The sequence below is a fragment of the Tarenaya hassleriana genome, unplaced genomic scaffold, assembly GCF_000463585.1.
Source record: "Tarenaya hassleriana unplaced genomic scaffold, ASM46358v1 Cleome19, whole genome shotgun sequence".
NCBI lineage: Eukaryota > Viridiplantae > Streptophyta > Magnoliopsida > Brassicales > Cleomaceae > Tarenaya > Tarenaya hassleriana.
In genome coordinates, this window is record NW_010965304.1 from 1,292,953 (window position 1) to 1,318,630 (window position 25,678).

Genomic DNA, 25,678 nt, shown 5'->3' on the forward strand with positions numbered 1-25,678 from the left:
TTACAACAAAATCCAAACTTTCGGTTTCAGATAGGCACACATTTTTAAATATTTTAATTGTATTACATTTAATAGAATTATTCTCTTCATAAAAAATACTGTAGTAAAAAAAAAGCATGACAAAGGAACACAAATACAGGGGGGGGGGTCATATGATAGAGCACATTTAGCTACCAAAAATCAAAGGTCTAAAAACCAAAGCTTCATCATCGTTATATTCTACCACTCATCATAGTTTCCACGGTACTCACCATGGTAATGGCGGCGGTCACTGAACCTCGAGGCTGCGGCTACGTATCTGTGATGATGAGAAGAAGATTGCCTCCATGATGATGGAGAGCTCGGTGGCCACCCGCCCGACGATATCCTATGGTTCTTACCGCATGGTGTGGAGGGGGGACTCGGTCTTCTGCTCTTTCTCTTTCTCCGTGAACTATCTTCTTCCTCGGGATCCATTGTGGTCCACCCGCCTCGGTGTTTTGCTTTCCGAGGCGTTGTAAAGTCCCCTTCCACGTCGCGGGTTTTCTTTCTCTTTGTCTTGCCATTGGGTTCATGAGGAGCGGAATGGTATTCCTTCTTCTCTTTACTTTTCTTGTGAGACTTCTTGTGAGATGGTGATGATGCATCGTGTCGTCGCTTAAAAACCTGAGTGAAGGGAAAGGAAACACTCGGTCATAGATGAAACTTGAAAGGGCTCAAGAGCAAAGGCCGGAGAGGAGAGCTTACCGGGGTGGAATTTGGGCACTCGCGAGCAAAATGCCCCATTCCTCCACATCTATAGCATGAGCTAGCCAACAACTCCTTGCCTTGTGAAAAGTTTAAGCTCAAAGAATTCAGGCATTCACGTGCAAAGTGTCCTCTTTCCCCGCACTTAAAGCATGAACTCGGAGAGGAATCTCTTCCCATACTTCCATCGTTGAGTCTCCCACATGCCTAATAAGCATATATGCTTCCGTTATTAGATTGTGATATCATACACATCTTAGTGACAGTCTATATAAAAAACGATTAGAGGCCAAAACTCCATAAAACTAAAACTGTAAAAGATGATGCATTTTCTTGGGTAAGTGATTTTTTACTTTGAAAGCTCGAACCACTTACGAGTCCAGTATGACCCAGTTGGCCACATCTATAGCAAGAGACAGCCCACGTCGGTGAGTTAGAAGGGTCGACACAACACAAATGGCCAAAGGCTTTACAGACATAACATTGTATATCCTGGTAGAAGAAATCAGGGCAATATTAGTATAATCACATGTAACCTGACCTTATATAAACTATACGAAGTTCAAGGAAGGTTGAAATCCTCATGATGAGAATTATAATTGCAACTAAAAAGAATGATACTTTCTCATCTCATGAGGATCAAAATCAGTAAATTTAAGCAAACGCAGTTCTAGTAATTGACCGTTAAATTTAAACAGGAGGAAAAGCATAAAAGAATAAGGAGAAAAAAAATCGAGTTTAGAAAAAATTTACCTTCAGATCATCATGAGAATATTCATACTTGCACGAAAACAAGTCATGCCCAGAATATCCACATCTCAAGCATATGTTTGTGTTTTTGGACACACTTTTATACTTCTCTGGGCAATCTTTCGCCCGGTGCCCACTTTGTTTGCAAATATAGCAATCTTGAGCCTTCAGAAATGAGAAAACAAAAGAAGCACTCAATACCGAGCCACGTCCATTCAATACAAGATATACACAGTGGGTTTTTTATAACCACCTTTGACTGGAAGTTCATTTATAAACTTCCAACAAATAATATCCATACCTTAATAAAATTTACTGGAGGATACCTAATCAAGGTGATCGGATGACTAATTACCAGATAATGACAAGTACCAAATCAAGATACTATCTTGAGAACGAACCTTTGCACATTGCTTCACCCCATGTTCCAAACTCCCACATACAAAGCAAGGTTTCTTGCGTTTGGTAAGGGATGGACAATTTATGGTCATATGGCCTTGCTCCCCACAATTAAAACATGACTCCCAACCACCATCTGGAGCATCGAAATACCTCGGTCCACGCTGATATTAAAAGAATTAGATAAAAAAGAAATTGCTCTCACGGAGAAGTATACGGATTTTTTGCCTGTTTTGGAAAAGGGAGATACCGACAGTAGTTCAACTCACAAGAAGCTTTCTGAGAACCATGTTGTTAGATGTTTCTCCTGCGTTTGGTTCTATAAATTTGTCAACCTCAGCGTCTTCATCTTTCGAAACCTCCTCCACTATTTCCACCCCATCTTCATCTTTAGTAACAATAGACTGATGCAATCCAGAACCGAGGGGCATTAGAGATTCAAATCAAACTTTTACCAACAAATAACTACAAGAGACAAACAACTCTTTTTGGATTATGGCAAAACAAGAGGAATAGGAATTAGCACCATGCATCAGCATAGAGAACTATTACAGTTTCTAATCAGTCAAAAACAAAGCTTTGTTTGTCAGCGGCATTAGCTAATTCCGCTATGAATGACAACCAGATATTGATCACACATGATAACAAACTAGATTGATAAAACCCCTATGAATGACAACCAGATATTGATCACACATGATAACAAACTAGATTGACGCTAAAACGTTGACAAGAAGCAGAAAGAGAGATCAGCATTCACAATATAGAATACACAGGCGAGGAGTTCAGAGAAAAGAAGAAGGCATGTTCATACTGACAGTTTCCTGGGCAGATTTTATCTCCATCTTCTTCTTTTTCTTCTTCCTATTACTCTGAACATTCTCCTCCATGGGCTTCTCGCCATTAACCAGAACAGAACCCACTACACCAGAAGCCGATACGCAGAGATCCGCCATGCTCGTCTCGTTCGAATCATCGAAACCGAGCTCGTTTCGGCTTCGTTCAACGGCTCGCCTCGACAAGGCTTTCTCCAATATCTTCAAGCTGAGATCCTCATTAGCCTCGTCGTCATCTTCGTCATCCTCAGCCCGGACTACCTCAACTTGGTTGTCCTCGTCGTCTCCGGCATCAAAAACGAACCTTTCATCATCCCTTCTCGGCATGATTGACACCAAACAAAACCCTAATTTCGTTTTCCGAAACCGGCGATCGACAAGGATTGCGAATCTCGGCCGGAAGCAGAGCTAGGGTTTTTGTTGGAGTATATAATAGATTCTCTCATCTACCCACAATTTATTTTGCTTTAGGGATTTCAAGTTCGAATCAGTAAGAGGGAGGGGCAAAGCAACGGCTGATATTTGATTTGAGCTGATCTAACGGTCTACATTGATTTGGTGTATAATAATAACCGCGGTCGGACCCGTATATATTCAAGGATAATTTTAGATATTACGGCCCATTGGGCTTATGAAGGTGCCACGTGAATTACCGAAAACAGCTTCAATTCTGCAAATATATTGTAGTTGTATGGTGCCAAAAAGTAATAATATTAATAATAATAATAATTATATTTTTACGAAATGAAACAATAGTTGAAATCTTTGAAGAAATTTTGAGCCTTAATTGAAATCTTGGAGGGTAAAAAGTAATTAGAAAATATTCATAATGTACATTTAGCTTTATTTGGAACATTAAAAACCACTTGACATTGTTATAGATTGGAAAAGATTTAATTTCAAAACCATCTCAAACATTGAGATTAAAGCGATGTTTGATAAATCTATATATTACTTGCGAGAGCTATATATCATTGAAGTATTACATAAAAATTCTACGCCGGATAAAAACTCTTGACATCAAGAATATGATACAAATATTGGATGATAAGTACTATAAGGCTTGACGAAATATCCAAGAATTGAAATGAGATACAACCACGGATATATATATATATATATATATAAGCAGATAATTCACAACGGAAAAACAGTAAAACGGGGGGAACTGTATGTATGGAGTGTGAGAATCTAAACGTACATATACTCGCCTCCACGAACAGCGTTCTCGGCGCCTTTACGCTCTTCTTCGGCCTCTTTCTCCCTCTCCTTCCAGCTCTCGTATCGATGATCGTCCGTCGGTAGCTCGTGCCGGCATATAGGGCATGAATTATGCTCATCCTGTGACATATAACTCACAAACATGTGGATTCACATTCTAAAAATATCTGATTGTTTCTAAAGAAATTTTATCCAATGCAACCCTATATCTACCATCCTCAAAATCTTGGGTGCTGAATTAGGATTAGAGGTGGGTACCCAAACCCGCGGTTCCACAGTATCTGTCCCACGGGTAACCGAGCCACAACCAGTGTGAACACAGTGTGCATTGGCCATTACCCGATCTGTTGATTCGAATACGGGTTCCATCACCTGTAGCCTTTTTTTTGGGTCAGGTCATGAGTCTCGTCGGATCACAACCTTTTTCTCAGAGCCTTGCTCTTCTCGTGTCTCAGACTAACTCACTTCTCGCCAGCCAGGTACCCAAATCCTCACCATGCCTGGCAGATATCCGCAGCTCGGGTACCCGACCATCATGAGTGCTCCCAACTGAGAAACCAGAGCATTCCAAAGCCGGGTCGGGTGGCCTAAAAATCTCAGGTACCCGCCGACGAATCATGAACCGCTATGGTCTAAATCTCAGCTAAACAACAATCCCGGAGTTTTTCCATTTTGTTCAAAGTATGCTTCAGCTATGAACAAGCATATGGTAAAGGAAGGTTACCAGCCAAGGCTTTAGGCAAGGAGGGTGAAACGTGTGCTTGCAAGGCAACTCTTGCATTTTGTCTCCAACGACGAGATTCTCCTTGCAGATGCAACACTCTGGCTCGGGTCCTAGCTTGTTAAGCACTTCCTCTGTGAGAACAATCACGGGAAGTTTAGCCACAACTTCTTTGCTTGCAGGTGGAGCTCTTGGTGGTGCACCATCAACTTCTAGTATCTAGAGAAAATAAACACAATCAATAACATGTGAATGCTTACACTAAGCAAAAAAACTGAAGTTAAACACCGACTGATATGAAATCGACAGCCCAATAACCAAATCAGGACAAAGAGGAGAAAAGTGAATTCCGACACTTTCTAGTAGTCTCGCTCCCTTTATTCTCGATCGCTAGACCTGGACTCATTTTCTACTGAAAACTTCATGTAGTACAGTAAGAAGAAACAATGCAGCAGGACTAGAAATACCTCAGGGATGACACTGTCAAGGCTATTGATGAGCTCTTGCATTAAGTCGGCAGTAGCTGCAGCATCATTGTTTTCCCCAGGACCACGGGAGGATTCACCAGCGACGATAGAAGCAAAGGCAGACATGAGGTTCTGCTGTACCAACCACTGAGGCTGTGGCGGCTCAGGGTCAACTGTTAGATGCCCCTCAAAAAGATAACCTTGACAACGGAAATATAACAAAATCATTCCTGAGAATGTTGAACAATTCCGAGAACAGAAAACTAAAAATACTATATATAACCTATTATACGTTTATAACCAGCAACCTCTGTTTCCATTATTTTGTGGTTCTTCCGTGGGTGGATTATCCACTTCGTTTAACTCTTCCTTGGCTTGAGCAATGCAAGATTTCAAATGCTCCTTCTCGGCAGCATTAGATACAAGGCGTTCAGCCTCCTCGAAGAGATGCAGTCCCGCAAGCCAGAAGCCGGTTGCTGTATATCTGGTCTTTAAAACTGTTGCCACACGACATACAACTGTGTAGAACTGCCATGGCCACATCAAAATTGAACCATAAACAAAGACAATGAGAAACCATGGACATTTCATTCGTTATGTACAATATTGAATAAGACCTAGAGATTATGAAATCCATGCATCAGTTGAAATACATCTCGGATCAAGTTCATTGACATAACCATGCAAAATTCCAATTTTTTTCACCATCGCAACAGAAGCCAAGAACAGAATTTGACCTGTAACTCAATTCTTCAGAACCATTTTACAGAAATCATCGTCCAACACAAACAACAACTTAGATTCATCATTAAACAGCAGCCTTTCACCATTACCGACACAACTCTTAACGTTCCGAGCTAAGACTGTCAAATCTTATTGTCCCAAATCCAACGGTACATAACAAAACCTCACCTGTTTGCGGAGAGAAGGAGATGCAGAGGCGTAGCGATCACGAAGAAGAAAATGGATAGACCGAACCGACTCCTCGAATCTCAGCTTCTTGTTCAGCTGTCTCTGCAAATCATCCAGTTCCTGCTTCAAGCCTTCCTCGGAAGACGACGGTGAAGAAGATGCATCCATCACGAATTTCTAGGGTTTCGGGCGAATTTGGGGATTTCTCAAGATTGCTTCGTTCCTTTAATAATCTCCGAGTACGTACGTCTTCTGTTCTGATTTTGTCTCGGTAGAGAGTTTTCTTGATCAGGAGGAAAACAAAAGAAGCCGGTCCAATACGGTTTGGTTTGTCGTATTATACCGTGTGCGGTTTATATCGGTTTGGTTCGGTTCGATGCCATTAGAATTTTAGAAAAGCGCACATTACAGTGGCGGCGAAGACAGACGAGAAGCAAGAGAAAAAATGGCGGATTTGCTGTTGGGTTCTTCGGCACAGTCCTCTCTTCTTCACCTGAGACCGAAGCTCCGATTCACGAACTCTACTTCTCCATCGATCCAAAGGCTCTCGTTCCTTAAATCTGGCGGATTTCGTGCTCTCGCTTTCGCCTCCGATCACCGGCGGTGTCAGTTCGGTACCATCGCCGTCGCCGATTTGATTGTTCCCTTGGATTCTACCATATTGTCTACGGTCACCTCGGTTACTGCCAATGGCGTTGATTCAGGGATCAGAACGGTTGAAATCGAGTCTGAGACGGGCGGCGGAGGAGATGGGGGTGATCAGTTGGGCGGCGGCGGCGGCGGAGGAGGAGGAGGAGGCAGTGGAGATGGAGATGGCGGGAAACAGGACGGAGATGGCGAGGAGTCGCAGGATGATGGAAAGGGAAAGATGGGATTGTCTATGTCACAGAAGTTGACTCTTGGTTACGCTGCTCTTGTTGGAGGTAAAACTCTAATGGAAGCTGAGCTTGGAACATTGATTCTTAATCATTGTCGTGAAAATAATCTTTCTTATGCTGTTTTGGTCTGGAAAATGAGCGTTTTAGGGTTTTGTAGACATACAGAGTGATGGGTTCAGTACAGTGAGGATAGCAAGATTACCACACTGAACAACAAAGATGCGAAATGCTCTTAAAACCCTACCCCAGGAAAATGGCAATGGGTTTGCTAAGATCTTGTAAATGTGTTTTTCTTTTTTTCACCATGATCGATTTTGTTGTATGTATGTGTTCATGGCTTGAATTCAGCAGAATTTGATACATAATAGTAGAAAGTTTTAGATAGCTCAGTTTCTACCATGGCCATGGCTGACTTTTGACTGAGTTTGAGTTTATCCTTTCCTTTCTACATTCCCCAAGTTATTTTATCAGGGATTGATGCCGATGACCTCATAATTGCATACTCGTTAGATGAATGGAGACCTCAAAACCGCATTGTCGATTACTTGAAATATATTAAAACTGGTTAATGATAGCTTGGAAATATGTATTTTGTTGTCTAGAAGCTTGTACTCAGATTGAATGTATGTTTAATCTGTTAATGCTTTGTTGGCTCTGTGATGCAGTTTATCCAGTCTAACTTGCTAATTCATATTTGCAGTTGTTAAATGTATGCTTAGTCTGTTAGTGCTTCAGTATCTCATTTTGCTATGATTGCTTCATGTTTGTGATTCAGTGGGTGGATTGATGGGTTACCTAAAGAGTGGTAGCCAGAAATCGCTGCTTGCCGGTGGACTGTCAGCTGCTGTTTTGTTTTACGTTTTTCGGGAACTTCCGACAAAACCTGTTTTAGCATCGACCGTTGGCGTAGGTAAGAAAAAGATATCAAATAGCAGACATATCCCATCCATGAAAACCGTGTTCCTCTACTCTGTGTTACTATTGTGTCATCTCAAAAGATGATCAATGTCGAAATTGAAATTAGATTCATGCCCTTGAATCTTCCCTTGGGTTTACTTCCCCTGGGTTTGGTGACTCATGTCTCAATCCTTTAGATTTGTGTTCCAAGTTCTAAACTTTTATGATAACTGACAATTAGAGGACTAGTCAATTATTCACAAAGCTTTGTAATTTAAGTACTGAATTTCTAGAGCACTTTGAGTGGATGGATGGCTTTTGTTAGAAACGCTTAACGGATAAATGATGGTAATCCATAGTAGCGACAATGACTCTTTTTTTTTTATGAGAATGCTCCCATAGAGATGGAGGGTAAGCTCTAATGCCCGTCTTTTGTTATTTGTGCCTTTGAAAGCGATGGCGGCTGCATTGACGTGGATGATGGGAACCCGTTTCATGAGATCGAAGAAGATATTTCCAGCTGGAGTTGTGTCGTTTGTATCGTTTATAATGACCGGAGGCTATATCCATGGCATCATGCGCAGCTTTCACTAAACTAAATGCTCACTCCTTCCTCTGCCCGGCCTGATCAATGTTTGGTGAGTGTACCCCTTTTATCTTATCAGAATCGATGGTAAAGCGGCTGTGTGGAAATGCCCAAGAGACTGGAAATGTACTGATTTGGTATGAACAGTTGTAACTTAGTCCCTTTTTTTTCACGCAAAGACATTTGAGAAGAGGTGGCTTTGGATAAGGGTGGCTTATTTGGTTTGGTTTCGATTATTTCGGTTTTAAAAAATTATAATCATTCAGTTTTTATATTGAGATTTTATTCTTTTTATTGATTAAAATGATTTTTTTTTCAAATAAATTTTCGGGTTTATCAATTAGTTTTTCTTTTATTCAGATTATATTTTTTGGATTTAAATCGATTCGATTATTTGGTTATTAACCAGACCGCAATGCGGATGTGTTGAAAGGGCCATCATAAGTAAAACTTTCTCTATTTCGTCATTTACTTTCGCGAAAGAGTCGAACATCCATGCATTATGCAGCATGCAATTGCCCTCCCGCGATCTCAAACCATATTCTAGAGGAACACACGTAGAAGAGAACAGTTAACGACAAATAGACAAAAGCAAGCATGGTATATTGTTAAACCTTAGTGTTTGTAATATAATATGTAAATTCTAATATTATAAATATATTTTTATTTTTTTCAGTTATATATGTAGGTGATGAATGTTGAATTGAAAGATAGTAATAATAGTTTTAAAATATTCCTGGGAAAAAAAAAGTTGCATAATTCTTAGGATGATGCGTCTAAATACGAATAATGTAATCAAGCGATGAATCTAAAACTTAGCTGTAACGTCTTTTCCACATGGAAATGAAATCCCACCTAAACGCCATTCATTTAACTTATTTTAATTTAATACATATTTATTCATTGGCAAGGAAAAAGATATGACCCAACCCAACTGTTGTCGGAAACCCATTTTTCATAATTCCAAGAGGTAAGTTGACTATTTTATTAATTTATATATGCACCGTTTATTTGCTTATTATTTTCTTTTAAAAAAACAGACAAGAAAAGAGGGAAAATAATGGAATCTGAGTTGGATAATTTGGAGACTGATGTGTCTGACGGGGCCCACATTGTCTTTATTAACGTAACCATGGTGTCATGTGCGTGGATTTATACACCTTTCTTTCCTTTTTTTCTACCTAATGCCCTGTTTTTAATTTCTTATTTTTCTACTTTATTATTGTAATTAATAGAAATCTTACGTGGATTAATAAAGTCTGATGACAAGAAAAAAGAAGACACGTGGACTGTAGTGTTTTTTTGCATTTACTTAATTTTTGTAACCAAAAGTCAAATATATTTCAATAGAAATGCATACGTTAATGCAATGAATAGGCGAAGTCACAATACCAACGGAAGATCAAAGGGTGCGCGTCCATTTGCGCACTTAGATGCAAATTTAATTTGTAATCATCAATTGTTCATAATTTAATTTATAAATGATTTTTTTACACTCTAATAAAATGTTTAGCTTTAAAGATTTAACGCTGTAATAGGTTTCAGAGATTAATCGAGCTTATAAGGGTTCGGATAAAAAAATGTTATTAGAGGCTAATTTTTAGAGGAGATATTGCTGTTCATAAGCACTCGAATATGTATAGGTTATCTAGAATTAGAAGGAAATGCTATTTAAATCTTTTTTTTATATTGTTACTTTTAAAAACGCTAAAAAAAATAAAAAAATAATTCTGTATAAAGTATTATTTATCCAAATAAAGAAATTAATGGATCGTCATCGTATTCAAAAGGAAACAAAAACGATCAACGAAATGTGAAATCTATGTTATCTTTAGGGTGCTTTGGTAAAAAGAGAGATAAAAAGCCATATATGATGACGTCATATAAAGAGTGCTAAAAAACGCGTATAATTTGAATTCGTATATATAATATCAAATCATACATTATTATATCTCTTTCATTCATTTTTACCAATTATACAATCATATCAATTAAAATTCAGCGGTCGACAAATATTTATACTGCATGATCGGAAAATCATGTTTTGAATGAACATTTAAAACATCTCGAACCTGTTATTATTATCAATATAGTTAATTAGTTATAATGTTCTAACAAAATATATAAAAGAAATTGAACGTGAGAGTAAACAAGAAAATAAGATCATATAAAAAGAATAGATACTAAATATACTTTTTCTCTAATTGATTATAAGTTATCAATTGTATCATTATATCATATAAAAACTTAAAACCAATATGCATAGATTATGTTCTCACACATAAACATTATTCATACATAAAGTGTATATATATATATTTATATGGTACCCGCTTTGCATAAAGAACGGAAGGAAGGAAATCGGAAGTCCAACTTGCACCCAAAAAACAAAAATATTTTGATTTAGCTATTTCCTTAAAAAATAAATAAAACAATTAAAAGATAAAGTAAATAAAAAAAGCAAACCAACCGTATCATCAGCAAAACTTTATTTCCCTTTAAAAGCGCACATGGTCCTCCTCTCTCTCTCCCCCCCTCCCTCCTTCTCTCTCTCACTGCAAGTGTTCTTCGCATACTTCAGCAAAATTCTCAGCCAAGAGAAATGAGTTTCTTCATCGAAGATTCGGGTCTCATCATCACTCAAGTTCTCTACAGAACGGCGGTTATCATCGCCGTTTTGAGATGGATCCTCGCGTGGATTCTCCGTCACCGATCCAGATCTTCCGGATCCTCTTCCGGATCCGGAAGATCTGGATCCGCATCGTCTTCCTCCTCCAAGTCGATCTCCTCTCAGGCGATCAAGCTTAGCCTCGCCGTGACGACGTTTCGAGACGCGGCGGAGCGATCTCCGGCGACGATCAGCGACACGTGCGCCGTGTGCCTGGGCAGCCTGGAAGACGAAGACGAGGTCAGGGAGCTCAGGAACTGCTGCCACGTGTTCCACCGGGAGTGCATCGACCGGTGGCTTGATTACGAAGAGCACGACGACGGCAGCGGCGATGACAACCACCACCGGACTTGTCCTCTGTGTAGAGCGCCGTTGCTTACGCATGATACGGCGTCGTGTTGTGCGGGTTTTCCGGCGAAGAACGAGCCCAGCTGGGCCGTCGAACGGCTTCTCTACCTCTTCGGAGACGATCTACTCGCCTGAATCATTTTTTTCTGTTTTCAGTTTCTAATTTTACATTTTTAAAATGTTATTTAATTTTAGGATATTTGATTGTAGGGGAATTATATGAAGAGGGGTAGATTTTGTAATTTAGGTATTAAAAAGGGGTATATTCAAAACAATGTGTGATAATTACCATGGAAATTAAAATGGTTGTACAATACAATATTATATCATTTTCAGGTTTTCTTCTGTTCATCATTTTACATTGAATAATATCAATGTTATATTCCAATTTTATTATTCTTGAAGCGAAAATGAAATCCCTCTAATTCGATCCGTCATTAAATACTGATGCGATGAAACTTAGGTTTGAGGAGAAAGATTATTCATCGGATTTCGCATAATCACGGATGGAAAATTAAATAATTATATCGCAGAAGCGACCAGATTCAGATCATATGGTTTTACTTTCTTATTGAAAAATAATGTCATGTAGTTCTTTTTTTATAGGAAGGAAAATGAAAAGTACGAAAATCAGGGGTAAAACGGTCATTTCAGACAACCCTTGACATTTTTTTTGGTATATCAACAAAAACGAAGTTCAAGATCTGCAGAGCGGATTGTTCCGTTGCTTCAGATCTCTCTCCGATCGAAGCTTTCGACAAGGAAAATTCAAACCCTCTCTTCTCAGGCAAATTCCAGTCTCCTACTTCCTCAATTTCGTTTCTTAGTTCGATTTCATCTTAAGTTTCGCATGATTCAATTCGATTTGTTCATCTTGTTCGATTTTCTTTTTGCAGAGAATCGCTGTCGAAGGAGGAGGCGAACAAGAAGACGCCAAAGAAGGAGGAGAAGAGTGAATTTCTCGGCGTGAGAGATAGAAAAATGGCGGCGGGGGGATTCGTGACCCGTGCATTCGAGGCGATGCTCAAGGAATGCGCGAGCAAGAAGTATCCCGATCTCCAGAAAGCTATTCAATCGTATCAAGGTCCGTTCTCATTTCCGCTATTTTTGGTTCGGTGGTGTTGAACAGATTGTCAGCGAGCCTTTTCTTTCTCCATCGTATTATCGCTATCGTGCTGTGCGATTCGTATAAGTTACCGATGCAGTCATGTGACCGTATTAGTCATAGAATCAGGTTATGTCAGTGCTTTGTAGAGAACATCAGTGTGGTGTGATAGGACGAGCTATGGAATTCAGACATCTTAGTTGTCTTCAATACCCAAAAGCTTGTACCCGATGTTGTGGATGCTTAATCATTTCTCTGTTGGTTCCTTGTTATTGGGTAATGATACTTACATAGGTCGGAATTGGGACCCCTTTCTGGTTTTAAGTTTGCATCCAAGCGTTCAGTTACTGAGGAGATTGAATGAGAACCTTGATCAGCTCGTCTGTTGATGTCTTTTGTAAGTATGGATTTATGTTGAAAGATTATGCACTTTCACTTGGATCATTCAAAACTGATTGACTGAGTTCCTGCTGGAGATATTCTTTATTAGGGGTTAGTCCGTGTTAATGATGGGTGGAGTCCATGTTTTACCTGTAGTTATGTCTTCAATTTAATAGGCCCGGAGCATTCTTTTTCCGTGCATGAATTATCTCATCCCTTGAAACACTGAGGCACTCCAAAATTTCTTTAGTCTGACTTAAGTAAGGATCTGATTCATTAGTAACAATTACTCCTGTGGCACCTATTATGTGCAAGTTGGCCGACTTGAACTTTATAGAGCGTTACCCTTCATTTTCTGGGTGTACTACTGAAGTAATCAAGGGAGAAACACATCATTTAGCCTGGTCTCTTACAGTCTGTGTGAAACACCCACAACGTTGAAATAATAATGAGAATTACTATTCATGTTTTGTCTGCTCTATTTCTTTAGACCCTTAAATAGATGTATATTGGGAGATCCTGAAGTGAGGGTGAGGGAGAGGAGGTCTGGACAATCTATTCCCCTTTGGCTATGACCATTCAGAGGAGGATACCTGGCTGAGAACATATAATAGGTTTAAATAATTCCATAGAGAGAACACCCTAATATTTCCTGGATGTATACCTGTTAACAAAAATGCTACCTAGCAACACCAGAGCCTTTAGCTTCTTAACCTTTTGTTAACCAATATAATATTCAGGAACAGATAACTCTCGTAGGGTTCCAATGATTCATGATTTTTTGTGCAAGGAAGAAAAGATATGGGCTACATGATTAGAATGCATTTTTTCTAGTTACGAGATCAAAGAAAAGAATGTCCGTGCCATCTTGTTCTCGCTATCTCTGGGGTATAGGCTAACTTGAGCTGAATGTGCCGTTTAGATATTGGAATGTTCTATAATATATCATGAGGTATTGAAAGGATGTTTAGGATAAGAGGGTTCTTTATAGTTATGACTTGTAAAAAGGGATGTTTAGCCAGACATTGCTGTCCAACAATTTCTGACATCTAAACAATCATCCTGTATTTTTTTCTTATCTGTTTTCGCAACTTTTCTTAGCCTCATTATTTTAATGTTATTCTAGATTTCTTATTATAGTTATCTCTGGAATATAGGCTAACCTAAGTTGCATATGCCTCTTAGATATTGAAATTTTATATTGTATATCATGAGTTGTGGAAAGAAATTTTAGCCATTGCTGCCGAGCAATTTCTGAATTCTAAACAAATCTTTGCATTAAGGTTCTTCTATCTATATTCACGCAAATGTAGCCTCGTTATTATTTCAAAGTTACTGGTAATATCCGTCTTATCTTCTTGTGTGAGCAAAAACATGCCGGTGATGATAATCGCATTTACTAACTTGTTTAGCTTCTATTTATGTTTTTATATATATATATTTTTATTTTTTTATAGAAGGTCCGAAGACTGTTACTCAAGCTGAACAGTTGGCCACAGATGGGAGGTAAAGACCTGCCCTTGAGATTCCATTTTCTGCTAGCCTTTTTACCTTTAAACATTCCGATAGCGTATATTACCAAGGGTTTGAGTTTTTCCAAAAGATAATTGATATTTTATTTGAAGCATTGTTTTCTAATTTAGGTAGTTACCCATATATATTTTTTTCACTGGCGTGAGTGCTACCAGTCTCACTCTTTATACATTTAAATATTTTGATAGTTGGCAGACACCTCTTTTTTCTTTGCATTTTTCCTTAAAACATGAGTTTCAATTGTGGTAGAGCCGTTCCCGTGATTTTAACTTCAGCCCATTCCTTTGGAGTTCTTAATTTTTCAGGGGTTTTGTGTTACCAATTTACTTGTGAATGGAAGTCGGCATAGCTTTCTTCCTTCCTTTGGTTTCCCCATTTTTCTAGCTCAAAAATATCTTCATGTGAGCTCATTCTTCATCTTTTTTCCAGCGAATTTCCATGTTTATTTTCAAGTGCCCTCGAATCTCCATATATTTGGCCTCGCCTTACTTGAGCTAAGATATTAGAGTGTTGTAGTAGTGCTTTACTGTTCCATCTACTTGTTTTTCTCATGAGAGAACTAAGTTTACTCTAAGGAGCTATTCATGGTGCGCTAATCTTATTGTAATATCTAAATTCAGTTCACAAGTTGAAGGTGGTCCTGAAAAAAACAGGGGAGAAGGAGATGAACCACAGGAAGATGTTCAGAGTTCTGAAGTTGTTGAGCAGGCTGGCCAGCCAAAAAGTGGGTCCATCAATATCTCCTTAGCAAGTGCAGGACACACGCTAGATGGAGCTGAACTGGAGCTTGTTCTGAAACCTCTTCACCTTGCATTTGAGACAAAAAATATAAAAATTCTTGATGCTGCTTTGGATTGCATTCATGTGCGTATTTACTTGACATTATGTTTTCAATATCCTTGGCTATTTACCAGAAAACATTGTTTTGTTTGAGATTCCTTGAATTCTGTATTTATGTTGTGTTTATCCAATCATTGTCTGATACATTATAGTATCCGGTATATGCTTCTTACCAGTTCATTTTTTGCAAGCTCAGAAACTCATTGCATATGATCATCTAGAGGGGGATCCTGGTCTAGAAAGTGGCAAAAACTCTGCACCTTTCACAGATGTCCTGAACATGGTTTGCAATTGCTTTGATAATTCATCACCAGACAGGTATATGTACTTATGTCTTGTCATCTCGGTGACATACTGCTTGAACTTATTCTAATTCGAGGAGAACTTTGCAGTACTTTACTTCAAGTGCTGAAGGTTCTTCTTACAGCTGTCGCTTCAGCAAAGTTCAGAGGTATGCTTCTGATACAGAAATGCTACGTTTTCCCCAATTTGCAGAAGGCAATGAACAGATGGGCCTTGATTTCATTGCAAAAGCACATACATGTATGTACCCCTCATGTAATGTGCATATATTATCATATATAATCTTATAAATCCATTTCGTATGTAGTGCATGGCGAGCCATTGCTGGGAGTTATCCGAGTTTGCTATAATGTTGCTCTGAACAGGTATACTTTATCTCTCCTTTCTGTAACTTTGTCCTGTGATCATTCGAGTTGTAAGGACTGAGTGCAGTTTGTATGTGCAGCAAGAGCCCAATAAACCAAGTAACTTCTAAAGCAATGTTGACTCAGATGATAAGCATTGTATTCAGAAGAATGGAGACGGACATCGTAAGCAATTTAATTTTCTCATTCCTGCATTTTTTTACGTCGAATACCTGAAAAAAGTAAATGCTCTATTGAGGTGTTGTTGACAATTGAATGGATTTTTAGGTTTCTGCTTCATCCACAGTGTCTGCTCAAGAACCTGTTTCAGTTGAGAGTACAAGCTCAAAAAATGATGACCAAAATGAGAAAGAAATGACCCTAGGAGATGCTCTCAATCAGGCCAAAGACACAACCCTTGCTTCTGTTGAAGAACTGCATACCCTTGTAGGCGGAGCCGACATCAAGGTTGGTCCCTATCGTATATTTCTAAGTTTTTTTCCGTCTTTTCAGCTGTAACTGTGGCAACTGCATTGGGGTTGTATGCTTCTTTTATAAAAAGAACCACACTATCTCTGAAAATGATTCTTTTGTCTGTAGCACTCTTTCTTTAAAGAACCCTCATTTTTGTAACTAGATATGTATCTCAGTCATTTGTCTCGCAATTCTTGCTAACGACTTCTCTTTTTTTTTTAATAGTATCAACTATATTAAATCATTTCTCGGTCTGAAAATAGAAAGCAATACAAGAATATTAAGGCTAGGACAAGTCTTTGTAGGACAATTTCTTTGGTTATCTTGTTTTCTTTCTGCTTGATTGGTCGTAGCCTCTGTCTTCCGTAGTGGAAAATATATAATTTTTGGTATGAATTGATTTCTTCGTTCTATGACCAGGGTTTAGAAGCTGTGCTTGATAAAGCTGTGCATCTTGATGACGGACAGAAGATAAAACGGTGTGGCTCATTGCTTTCTGTTCACTTGATTTCTTTCAATTTTTCTTTAGCATATTTATCCACCTTGTTAGTCGTTATGCATACATATGCTTTTATGTGTGTATGCTTAAGATACATATAAACATGCACACATAAGTTCCTATCTGCATGTACTATCTAGTTCTACATGTTTTGCATTTTCTCTACATTCTTTAAGTCTATGGACCCAACTTATTTTGATACAGTGGCATTGAGCTTGAAACCATGAGTATTGGACAGCGTGATGCATTACTAGTATTCCGCACACTTTGCAAGGTTTGCTTTCTGAATACTGTCATTTTTCCTGGCCTAGCATGTTCTTGGGGTTTCTTTTGCAAATGTTTGAAATGTTGTATCAGATGGGCATGAAGGAAGATATCGATGAAGTTACAACCAAGACCCGCATATTATCTCTAGAGCTTCTTCAGGTGAACTTAGTTATAGCATCCGAAGGTTGATTTGTACGTTTATCATTCAAGATTTTGCATGACACTCTAGAGCGTAATAATTGTGCACTCCTGCTCGCACGTGTGTGGGTATATAGGTCTGTATTTGTTGTGGATTGTAAAATTTCCAGTTTTTTCCCATCCAGTGGTTAGTGACATTTTATCAGAAACACTTTACCATGTTGCTTCTTAGTTGTAAGTTTGCGGAAGGCCCATGATTTTCACTCTCTCTTAAACTGAGATATAAGAGAAAGATTGGTTAACCTCAGATTTGTTACTTCTTGTCCTTTTTCTTTATAGTATCTTTCAGATTATTTTGTTTGACAATGTTTCTTTAGTAATTTGTCATCTCATTTTCAGGGTTTGCTAGAAGGAGTCAACCACTCATTTACGAAGAACTTTCATTTTATTGATTCAGTTAAAGCTTATCTCTCGTATGCTTTGTTGCGGGCTACAGTTTCGCAATCTCCTGTCATATTTCAGGTTTATTTTAATGAGCTAATTTTCTTCGCTTCAATAAAAGTTTTGAAAATTCTTCTGTTAGAATGTTGTGCCTGACTGGGAATCTTGCTTCGTGCAGTATGCATCTGGTATCTTCTCAGTGCTTTTACTGCGATTCAGAGATAGTTTGAAAGTAAGCATGTCATATCCCCATTTTATTCTGTATTTATGTTTTGATATTTTTTTAATCCTATATCGTTTCTGGTCTTAAATTTTTGTTTCAGGGTGAAATTGGTATCTTTTTCCCCATCATCGCCCTGCGATCATTAGATAGCACGGAATGCCCCATTGAGCAGAAGATGGGCGTCCTCAGGTACAATGCTTATTCTTTCTGTCCAGATATTCAGGAATTAAAGATAATATTTTCGATATAAAACTTAGAAGGGTGTGATCAGTTTCGCTGCGAGTTTCATGTGTATTGTTTTTGCAGGATGCTTGAGAAAGTCTGTAAAGACCCTCAGATGCTTGTCGATGTATACGTAAACTATGATTGTGATTTAGAAGCACCGAACTTGTTTGAGCGCATGGTATGGCATGCGTTGTTTTTTAACATGATAAGTGGGTGATGTACTCAGGTAATGTTTATGGCAGGCATAAAAACATTATTTGCTCGCTTTATTCTAGGTAACAACACTCTCAAAAATTGCACAAGGGACCCAAAGCGCTGATCCAAACCCAGCTATTTCTTCACAGACAGCTTCGGTTAAAGGTTCATCACTGCAGGTAGGCATCAAGTCATGTTTTGTTATACTTGCATTCCGGAAATTGGTTTACTAGGATCAGTATCTTTTAATTGATATGGTTTCATGTAAAATGTTAATAACCAAATCGAATAACCTTTCTTCTTTAATATTTCCAGTGCCTCGTCAATGTTCTTAAATCACTGGTTGATTGGGAGAAATTGAGGAGAGAGAGAGAAAATAAAACACGGCAGGCAAATGAAGACTCTGGTCCAGCTGGGGAACCAATTGAAGCCAAAAGCGGGGATGATGTCCCAAGCAATTTCGAGAAGGCAAAGGCTCATAAATCCACAATGGAGGCTGCCATCTCTGAGGTTATTGTTCAATACCCCGATGCATTAGTATCTTATCTTGACATATTAACTATAGATAATCGTGTTGCAGTTTAACAGGAATTCAGTGAAGGGTGTGGAATACCTAATAGCAAACAAGTTAGTTGAAAGGAATCCTGCCTCAGTTGCCCAGTTTCTGAGAAATACTTCAAGTTTGAACAAGGTAGAAAGGAATCCCACCTTTAGAGGTTATTTTCAGTTTTTATCGGTAGTATGTAACCCATTTCTTTTATGCACAGGTCATGATAGGCGATTATCTGGGCCAACACGATGAGTTCCCCCTTGCTGTCATGCATGCGTATGTTGACTCAATGAGTTTTTCAGGGATGAAGTTCGATACCGCTATTCGTGAATTTCTTAAAGGTTTTAGACTTCCTGGAGAGGCTCAAAAAATTGATCGCATTATGGAAAAGTTTGCAGAGCGGTAAGGATTCCATGCACCTTATTCTCTCTACAAATCATTTATTTAGTACAGACATATATATTGAAGACTATATAGTTACTCTTACAATGAAATTCACACATCTGTGGACAATATGAATGTCAAACATTTAAGAACCCAAATTGAAAGATCCAATATATTGACTATCTTATTCTCTTGTCATGTATCTAAATGTTGTTCTTTTTGTCAATGTTTTGTTTCGAGTAGATATTGTGCAGACAATCCAGGTCTTTTCAAAAATGCAGATACCGCTTATGTTCTAGCCTATGCGGTTATCATGTTGAATACAGATGCACATAATCCAATGGTCTGGCCTAAAATGTCAAAATCAGATTTTATACGTATGAATGCTACGAATGATCCTGAAGATTGTGCGCCAACTGAACTTCTGGAAGAGATATATGATTCAATAGTAAAAGAAGAAATTAAACTGAAAGATGCCGACAGTAGTATCAAGAAATACAACGGTCAGAGACCAGGAGAAGAAAGAGGTGGTCTTGTCGGTATTCTTAATTTGGCTTTGCCAAAAAGTAAATCAGCAGCTGATGCTAAGTCTGAGACAGAGGATATAGTTAGGAAAACGCAGGAAATTTTCAGGAAGCGGGGAGTAAAAAGAGGAGTCTTTCACACTGTGGACCAGGTAGAAATTGTAAGGCCTATGGTAGAAGCTGTTGGGTGGCCTCTGCTAGCTGCTTTCTCTGTTACGATGGAGGTAGGTGATAACAAACCTAGGATCATTCTCTGCATGGAGGGATTTAAAGCTGGGATTCATATAGCTTATGTTCTTGGAATGGATACCATGCGGTATGCTTTTCTAACATCACTTGTCAGGTAAAGTTGTATCAATTCTTTCCCGACTCCCTCGTTTGCTTTAGTGTTGCGTAAATTTTGCTGCATTGATTATTGACTATGTATGATTAATTTTTGGAAGTTAGTGCCTTCTACCTGACTCTTTGTTTGCAAGCTTTAGTGGAACAAAGCAAGCACCATGTGTAACTATGTATTCAAATTGTACTGCAGATTTACTTTCTTGCATGCACCAAAAGAAATGCGCAGCAAAAATGTTGAAGCATTGCGGACATTGCTGGCTTTATGTGATGTAGAGCCTGATACCCTTCAAGACACTTGGAATGCTGTCTTAGAATGTGTTTCTCGGCTTGAATATATCATTTCAACTCCGGGAATTGCTGCCACAGTTATGCATGGATCAAATCAAATCTCCAGGGATGCTGTTGTTCAATCATTGAAGGAATTAGCCGGGAAACCATCTGAACAAGTATTTGTTAACAGTGTTAAACTGCCAAGTGAATCGGTAGTGGAGTTTTTTACTGCTCTATGCGGTGTTTCTGCTGAAGAACTGAAACAATCTCCTGCCCGTGTTTACAGCTTGCAAAAGCTTGTTGAGATCAGCTATTACAATATGGCTCGTATTCGGATGGTACTCTTCTAATCAACTCTACTGTACTTTTTACTCATGTTTGGCTACAGGTACACAGCCGGTGCTGTATCCTCTTGCCATAAGCTGATCCAATGCGAATATGAGAATGTTAACAACAAAATTGGACAGTAAAACAGAAGATTTTCATCATTTTTCTTAGTGTATCGTTCTTATTTCAGAATATCTTTAGATGTGCTTTTTAGAAAAGCATGGTATTTACTACAGAAACCCGTACTCCACCCCCTTGTCAACATAATTGTGAAGTGTACACATATTATTTTATCTCCAGCTGTGTTTTTTCAATGGTGTAAATGTTGTGCAGACCAGTGGAAGAAAAAAGAATGCAGATTTACTTGTTTGATTTGTGCTCTTGTGAAATATGTCAGGTCTGGGCAAGAATTTGGTGTGTCCTTGCTGAGCATTTTATTTCTGCTGGTAGCCATCATGACGAAAAGATTGCAATGTATGCCATAGATTCTCTGAGACAGCTTGGTATGAAATATCTGGAACGTGCTGAGCTTACCAATTTCACTTTCCAAAATGACATTCTCAAGCCATTTGTCATTATCATGCGGAATACTCGAAGTCAGACTATAAGGAGTCTCATTGTTGACTGCATTGTTCAGGTGCTTAAATTTTTCCAAAGTTGGAAATGAGTTTTTGCTCTTTTTGCATACTCTGCGGTTACAGTTTGAACTGCTAATGAATCTTCTTTTTTTTGTTCTTTCATTTTAGATGATAAAATCTAAAGTTGGAAGCATTAAATCTGGATGGCGGAGTGTCTTTATGATATTCACAGCAGCTGCAGATGATGAAGATGAATCGATTGTTGAAAAATCATTTGAGAATGTAGAGCAGGGTGACAATCTGTCTATCAAACTCTTGCACCTGCATCCGTGTTTCAGTGTCGTTTCTCCCGCTCATTTCTTTATCAGTCATTTTATGCAACCTCTCGTTTGTTTGCAGTTATTCTGGAACACTTTGACCAGGTGATCGGTGATTGTTTCATGGACTGCGTGAACTGTCTCATCAGGTTTGCCAATAACAAAGCTTCTCATCGAATAAGCTTGAAGGCTATTGCTCTTCTGAGAATATGTGAGGATCGGCTAGCAGAGGTATGTTGTTTAAATGGCAATTGTCACTCCATGCTCTGCATTTTTTCCTTTTCCTTTTTGGCCTACATTTTTTGTGTAATCCAGATTCCATCCTTTTTTGCTGCTTGGTACAAATCTCTCTTGGGTGTTCTTCACCTCCTTCGTGATCTCCTCATACTCATCATTGCTCATATACCTAATGTATTGTTGATTTTTAGGGACTTATTCCTGGTGGTACTCTCAAGCCAATCGATGCCAATGCAGATGAAACTTTTGATGTGACAGAACATTACTGGTTTCCAATGCTCGCCGGTTTATCTGATCTCACATCAGATTTAAGGCCCGAAGTTAGAAACTGTGCCCTTGAGGTGTTGTTTGATCTGCTGAATGAAAGAGGCAAAAAGTTCTCGACCCCGTTCTGGGAGAGCATCTTCCATCGCATCTTGTTTCCAATTTTTGATCATGTGAGGCATGCTGGCAAGGAAAGTTTGATATCTTCTGGGGATGTGTTATTTCGCGAAACAAGCATTCATTCGCTCCAGCTCCTCTGCAATCTTTTCAATACATTTTACAAGGTGCCGATACAGCTCTGTTTGCCCTTCTTGTCACCTTCTCTGAGTACACCTTTTCTGTTGACTGCTTGAGTAAATGTTAGGGTCATGTCCACCACAAGAGATCGTATGAAGGATATAAATTGATAGTCTGTTGGAAAACTGTCAAAACATTAATAGTGTGTTGGAAAATTGACCATCAACAATTTGCCTTTGGAGCAGGAAGTTTGTTTTATGCTGCCTCCCCTTTTGAGTTTGCTGTTGGACTGTGCAAAGAAATCGGATCAGATGGTTGTTTCAATTGCTTTAGGCGCATTGGTTCATCTTATAGAAGTTGGAGGACACCAATTTAGTGACAGCGCTTGGGATATGCTTTTGAAAAGCATAAGGTGAATTTCTCTCACTGCCAACATATTATGGTCACCAATGCGTTCTGATACATTCATTTGATTGTCCAGAGATGTAATGTACACAACTCAACCACTGGAGCTGTTGAATGCTTTGAGCTTTGACAGTACGAAAAAGAGTATGGTCCTAACTGGAGTTTTAGAGGCCAATGCTTCTGGTACCTCGGTTGACAGTCATCTAGATAATGGAAACGTTTCCCCACAGGCTGGTCCTTTACAACCCAAGTTTGACGGTTCTGAAGGTTGACTCTCACTTCCATGCTATTGAACTCTGCATTTCATGTTATTGAGAATAACTGCTATTGAAGAAAATGGTTTTGCGCTTGGTAAACTGGTTTAATGGATATTGTTTTTGTAAGATGACTTGTAACCTCCCTGATTCCCTTAAAGGTCTTCCATCGCCATCTGAAAGGGCTCAAAAGGATGCAGAAGCTGGGAATCTCCAACGGAGTCAGACTTTCGGTCAAAGAATCATGGATAATCTCTTTCTCAGGAATCTCTCGTCGAAACAAAAAAGCCCTGCTGCAGATTTATCTGTACCTTCTTCTCCTGCCAAGGTATTATGCATGTTCATTACCACAGACTTACTTTCCATTTGATTTCTTCAGTTGGTTCAGACACTTTAATGTCATATCTTGATTCAGGGTCTATGTATGACCCTTTTTTCTGGTTGTGGACACCCACAATTTTAACATTTGGTTGAGGTGTGTTTTCCTAATGTTGATGCACCGGATGACTTCTTGCGGTTGTGTTATTGCCCGAAACAATTATACCAATCGTTTCCTCTATAGCTTGTGGACTCTACAGAGCCTGACGACAGAGACGAAGAGGAGAATCCATCACTGGGAACTATCAGGGGCAAATGCATAACACAGTTATTACTACTTGGTGTTATTGATAGTATCCAGGTATTAAGATTTCTTCTTACTTCACCTTAGTGTACGAATGTTATTTATATTTGAAGGATTGGGACTAAATTCATAAAAAGAAAAAAAACAAATCAAACCAACATGGAAACATTTCATCACAATATTTTGGCAACATAATATAATCAAACTAGAAAGTGACAGTTTGTATGGAATGAAATACAGAATTGACACTCTATCAAATGTATGGTATCAAATATGATTATCATATCCATGCATACTCAAGTTAGATCTATTACCATATCACATATTTATATTTGAAGGGTTGGGACTAAATTCATAAAAAGAAAAATGCATCTTTTTTTTGGTGTTTTCTTAATTCGACAGAAAAAATACTGGAGCAGCTTGAAAGCACCACAGAAGATTGCAATTATGGACATCTTATATTCTTTCATAGAATTTGCTGCCTCTTACAATTCATATTCTAACCTCAGAATACGGATGAATCAGATTCCTGGGGAGAGGTTAGTAGTTACAAAGCCTTTGAACTGAGTAATGGATGGATAGATTCTCTCTCTTTCGTAGAGTTGAACAATCTATTCTATACAGGCCACCTTTGAACCTTCTCCGACAAGAGCTGTCAGGAACCACCATATACTTGGATGTGTTGCAAACTTCAACCTCTGGGCTTACCGATGTTGCCACTGATCCGGAAGATAAACTAAGTGGTGTAGCAGAAGAAAAATTAGTGTCATTCTGTGAGCAGGTACTGAAAGAAACATCTTATCTCCAGTCCACTTTAGGGGAGACAACAACCACAGATGTGCATCGGGTATTGGAACTGCGTTCTCCTGTTATTGTCAAGGTATAATAGTGCTTCGATATCAAGTATCATGGTCGATGTAGTAGGATTTCGACATTTTTTTTCCCCAGTATTTCCATGTTTCTATCTCTCTCCCTCATCTCTTGATGTATGTTCAATGTTATTATGATTCAGAATTTTTTTTTTCCATTTAAGAATTTGTTTTTCCTGTCCTGGTTATAAAGGTTAATTTCTTTCATTGCCATTTTCTACTTACAGGTTCTCAAAGGCATGTGCTTCATGAACAGCAAAGTTTTCAGAAAACATATGAGAGAGTTCTACCCTCTGCTCACAAAGCTCGTCTGTTGTGAACAGGTGAGCACCTGAATTCCATTTTTAAATGCACATTGGAACTTCCCTTATAGCTATGCTCCTAGGTTCTCTCTTTTAACGCTGGATTCGAGTCAAGCCATTATTTTCTATCCCGAAAATATCATATACACTTGCTGTAAATTATTAGACTTGATTTATTTTATCTTCTCGGAATTAGTCTTTGCATATATATGCTGACTGTACGTATCCCAGCCCACAGCATAATCTCCATGTCTATCACGGTTTAACTTCGATTATCCATGTCCCTTTTTTGGCTTTTCCAAAAAAAAATATATGCCTATTCAGATGGACATACGAGTGGCACTTGCCGACCTTTTCAAAGCACAATTGAAGCCGATGTTGCAACAGTGAATCTTTCTCGGCGAAATCGATACAGGTGCAGTTTTCGCCTCTCGTTCTTCATTTGAAGATTGGTTTCTTCGTCGGCCTACAGCATGTTTTTGATTATATAATTAAGTTTTAGAAAAATCTTCTGTGTCTTCATCCTTCGTTGGCCATGATGACAGCCTTTCCTGGGCGTCGTATACACTTTTTTGTTTACAGAAATCAGTTGGATTGAGATTGGTTTCACTCCGTTGTGTGTGTGTGTGTGTTAAGTGAAAGCTGTAAAAGCCTACCAATTTGTACGGTGTTTTTGGCCCTTGAATGAGTGAGTTTGTATTGTCTACGTCCGAAGAGAGTTACCATATTTAACAATTTATGTTTTTTGGGATCCTCATGTTCGTTTGGGTTATTGGTTATATTCTTACTCATTTGAGTTTTAGAAAAACTATAGCCTTT

The 25,678-nt window shown here is 38.7% G+C and overlaps 5 protein-coding genes across 7 annotated transcripts; 3 read left to right on the forward strand and 2 right to left on the reverse strand.

Annotated features, from left to right (window-relative positions):
* Positions 1 to 3,164, reverse strand: LOC104810972 (protein AIR1). Its single transcript, XM_010537472.2, has 7 exons — positions 2,694 to 3,164; positions 2,145 to 2,279; positions 1,878 to 2,039; positions 1,480 to 1,641; positions 1,102 to 1,218; positions 727 to 933; positions 1 to 645 (listed from the first exon to the last, which is right to left on the reverse strand). The coding sequence occupies exons 1-7, from the start codon at positions 3,036 to 3,038 to the stop codon at positions 220 to 222; spliced, it is 1,554 nt and encodes a 517-aa protein (XP_010535774.1). The 5' UTR covers positions 3,039 to 3,164; the 3' UTR covers positions 1 to 219.
* Positions 3,165 to 3,704: 540 nt separating this feature from the next.
* On the reverse strand, positions 3,705 to 6,301 carry LOC104810973 (E3 ubiquitin-protein ligase AIP2). Its single transcript, XM_010537473.1, has 5 exons — positions 6,033 to 6,301; positions 5,429 to 5,648; positions 5,121 to 5,320; positions 4,657 to 4,872; positions 3,705 to 4,052 (listed from the first exon to the last, which is right to left on the reverse strand). Exons 1-5 carry the CDS (start codon positions 6,198 to 6,200, stop codon positions 3,903 to 3,905), a joined length of 954 nt encoding a protein of 317 aa, XP_010535775.1. The 5' UTR covers positions 6,201 to 6,301; the 3' UTR covers positions 3,705 to 3,902.
* A 139-nt stretch (positions 6,302 to 6,440) lies between these two features.
* Positions 6,441 to 8,629, forward strand: LOC104810974 (protein FATTY ACID EXPORT 2, chloroplastic-like). Of its 2 annotated transcripts, XM_010537476.2 has the most exons (4): positions 6,441 to 6,646; positions 6,737 to 6,955; positions 7,686 to 7,820; positions 8,262 to 8,629. In XM_010537476.2, the coding sequence occupies exons 1-4, from the start codon at positions 6,478 to 6,480 to the stop codon at positions 8,399 to 8,401; spliced, it is 663 nt and encodes a 220-aa protein (XP_010535778.1). In that variant the 5' UTR covers positions 6,441 to 6,477; the 3' UTR covers positions 8,402 to 8,629. The 2 variants fall into 2 exon arrangements, with proteins under 2 accessions (XP_010535778.1, XP_010535776.1); XM_010537474.2 differs by having other exon boundaries at positions 6,442 to 6,955.
* A 2,269-nt stretch (positions 8,630 to 10,898) lies between these two features.
* On the forward strand, positions 10,899 to 11,758 carry LOC104810975 (E3 ubiquitin-protein ligase ATL4). The gene has a single exon (XM_010537477.2). The coding sequence runs from the start codon at positions 10,996 to 10,998 to the stop codon at positions 11,542 to 11,544; it is 549 nt and encodes a 182-aa protein (XP_010535779.1). The 5' UTR covers positions 10,899 to 10,995; the 3' UTR covers positions 11,545 to 11,758.
* Positions 11,759 to 12,094: 336 nt separating this feature from the next.
* Positions 12,095 to 25,616, forward strand: LOC104810976 (brefeldin A-inhibited guanine nucleotide-exchange protein 5). 2 transcript variants are annotated; one of them, XM_010537478.1, is made up of 34 exons: positions 12,095 to 12,196; positions 12,306 to 12,493; positions 14,353 to 14,401; positions 15,049 to 15,292; positions 15,465 to 15,586; positions 15,661 to 15,719; positions 15,879 to 15,936; positions 16,017 to 16,101; positions 16,204 to 16,383; positions 16,810 to 16,868; positions 17,093 to 17,162; positions 17,246 to 17,314; positions 17,693 to 17,815; positions 17,913 to 17,966; positions 18,058 to 18,146; positions 18,264 to 18,360; positions 18,458 to 18,556; positions 18,693 to 18,887; positions 18,958 to 19,068; positions 19,145 to 19,329; positions 19,555 to 20,178; positions 20,368 to 20,785; positions 21,172 to 21,411; positions 21,521 to 21,644; positions 21,752 to 21,900; positions 22,098 to 22,454; positions 22,653 to 22,819; positions 22,889 to 23,079; positions 23,228 to 23,394; positions 23,629 to 23,745; positions 24,091 to 24,227; positions 24,313 to 24,568; positions 24,785 to 24,880; positions 25,184 to 25,616. In XM_010537478.1, the coding sequence occupies exons 2-34, from the start codon at positions 12,391 to 12,393 to the stop codon at positions 25,247 to 25,249; spliced, it is 5,160 nt and encodes a 1,719-aa protein (XP_010535780.1). In that variant the 5' UTR covers positions 12,095 to 12,196; positions 12,306 to 12,390; the 3' UTR covers positions 25,250 to 25,616. The 2 variants fall into 2 exon arrangements, with proteins under 2 accessions (XP_010535780.1, XP_019057827.1); XM_019202282.1 differs by lacking the exon at positions 12,095 to 12,196 and having other exon boundaries at positions 12,308 to 12,493; positions 15,082 to 15,292.
* Positions 25,617 to 25,678: the final 62 nt, after the last annotated feature.

What these genes read in the sequence shown, in the direction of transcription:
- LOC104810972 (XM_010537472.2), bottom strand. Translation starts at nt 3,038, where the DNA reads ATGCCGAGAAGGGATGATGAAAGGTTCGTTTTTGATGCCGGAGACGAC. An exon ending in TAAAATCTGCCCAGGAAACT is followed by an intron (nt 2,280 to 2,693) that starts GTCAGTATGAAC and finishes GGATTGCATCAG; the next exon opens with TCTATTGTTACTAAAGATGA. An exon ending in AACTGGGTCATACTGGACTC is followed by an intron (nt 934 to 1,101) that starts GTAAGTGGTTCG and finishes TATGCTTATTAG; the next exon opens with GCATGTGGGAGACTCAACGA.
- LOC104810973 (XM_010537473.1), bottom strand. Translation starts at nt 6,200, where the DNA reads ATGGATGCATCTTCTTCACCGTCGTCTTCCGAGGAAGGCTTGAAGCAG. An exon ending in TTGACAGTGTCATCCCTGAG is followed by an intron (nt 4,873 to 5,120) that starts GTATTTCTAGTC and finishes TATTTTCTCTAG; the next exon opens with ATACTAGAAGTTGATGGTGC. An exon ending in CTTGCCTAAAGCCTTGGCTG is followed by an intron (nt 4,053 to 4,656) that starts GTAACCTTCCTT and finishes TATATGTCACAG; the next exon opens with GATGAGCATAATTCATGCCC.
- LOC104810974 (XM_010537474.2), top strand. Translation starts at nt 6,478, where the DNA reads ATGGCGGATTTGCTGTTGGGTTCTTCGGCACAGTCCTCTCTTCTTCAC. An exon ending in TTACGCTGCTCTTGTTGGAG is followed by an intron (nt 6,956 to 7,685) that starts GTAAAACTCTAA and finishes TTTGTGATTCAG; the next exon opens with TGGGTGGATTGATGGGTTAC. An exon ending in AGCATCGACCGTTGGCGTAG is followed by an intron (nt 7,821 to 8,261) that starts GTAAGAAAAAGA and finishes TGCCTTTGAAAG; the next exon opens with CGATGGCGGCTGCATTGACG.
- LOC104810975 (XM_010537477.2), top strand. Translation starts at nt 10,996, where the DNA reads ATGAGTTTCTTCATCGAAGATTCGGGTCTCATCATCACTCAAGTTCTC.
- LOC104810976 (XM_010537478.1), top strand. Translation starts at nt 12,391, where the DNA reads ATGGCGGCGGGGGGATTCGTGACCCGTGCATTCGAGGCGATGCTCAAG. An exon ending in GAAGAATGGAGACGGACATC is followed by an intron (nt 16,102 to 16,203) that starts GTAAGCAATTTA and finishes ATGGATTTTTAG; the next exon opens with GTTTCTGCTTCATCCACAGT. An exon ending in TGGAGGCTGCCATCTCTGAG is followed by an intron (nt 18,888 to 18,957) that starts GTTATTGTTCAA and finishes ATCGTGTTGCAG; the next exon opens with TTTAACAGGAATTCAGTGAA.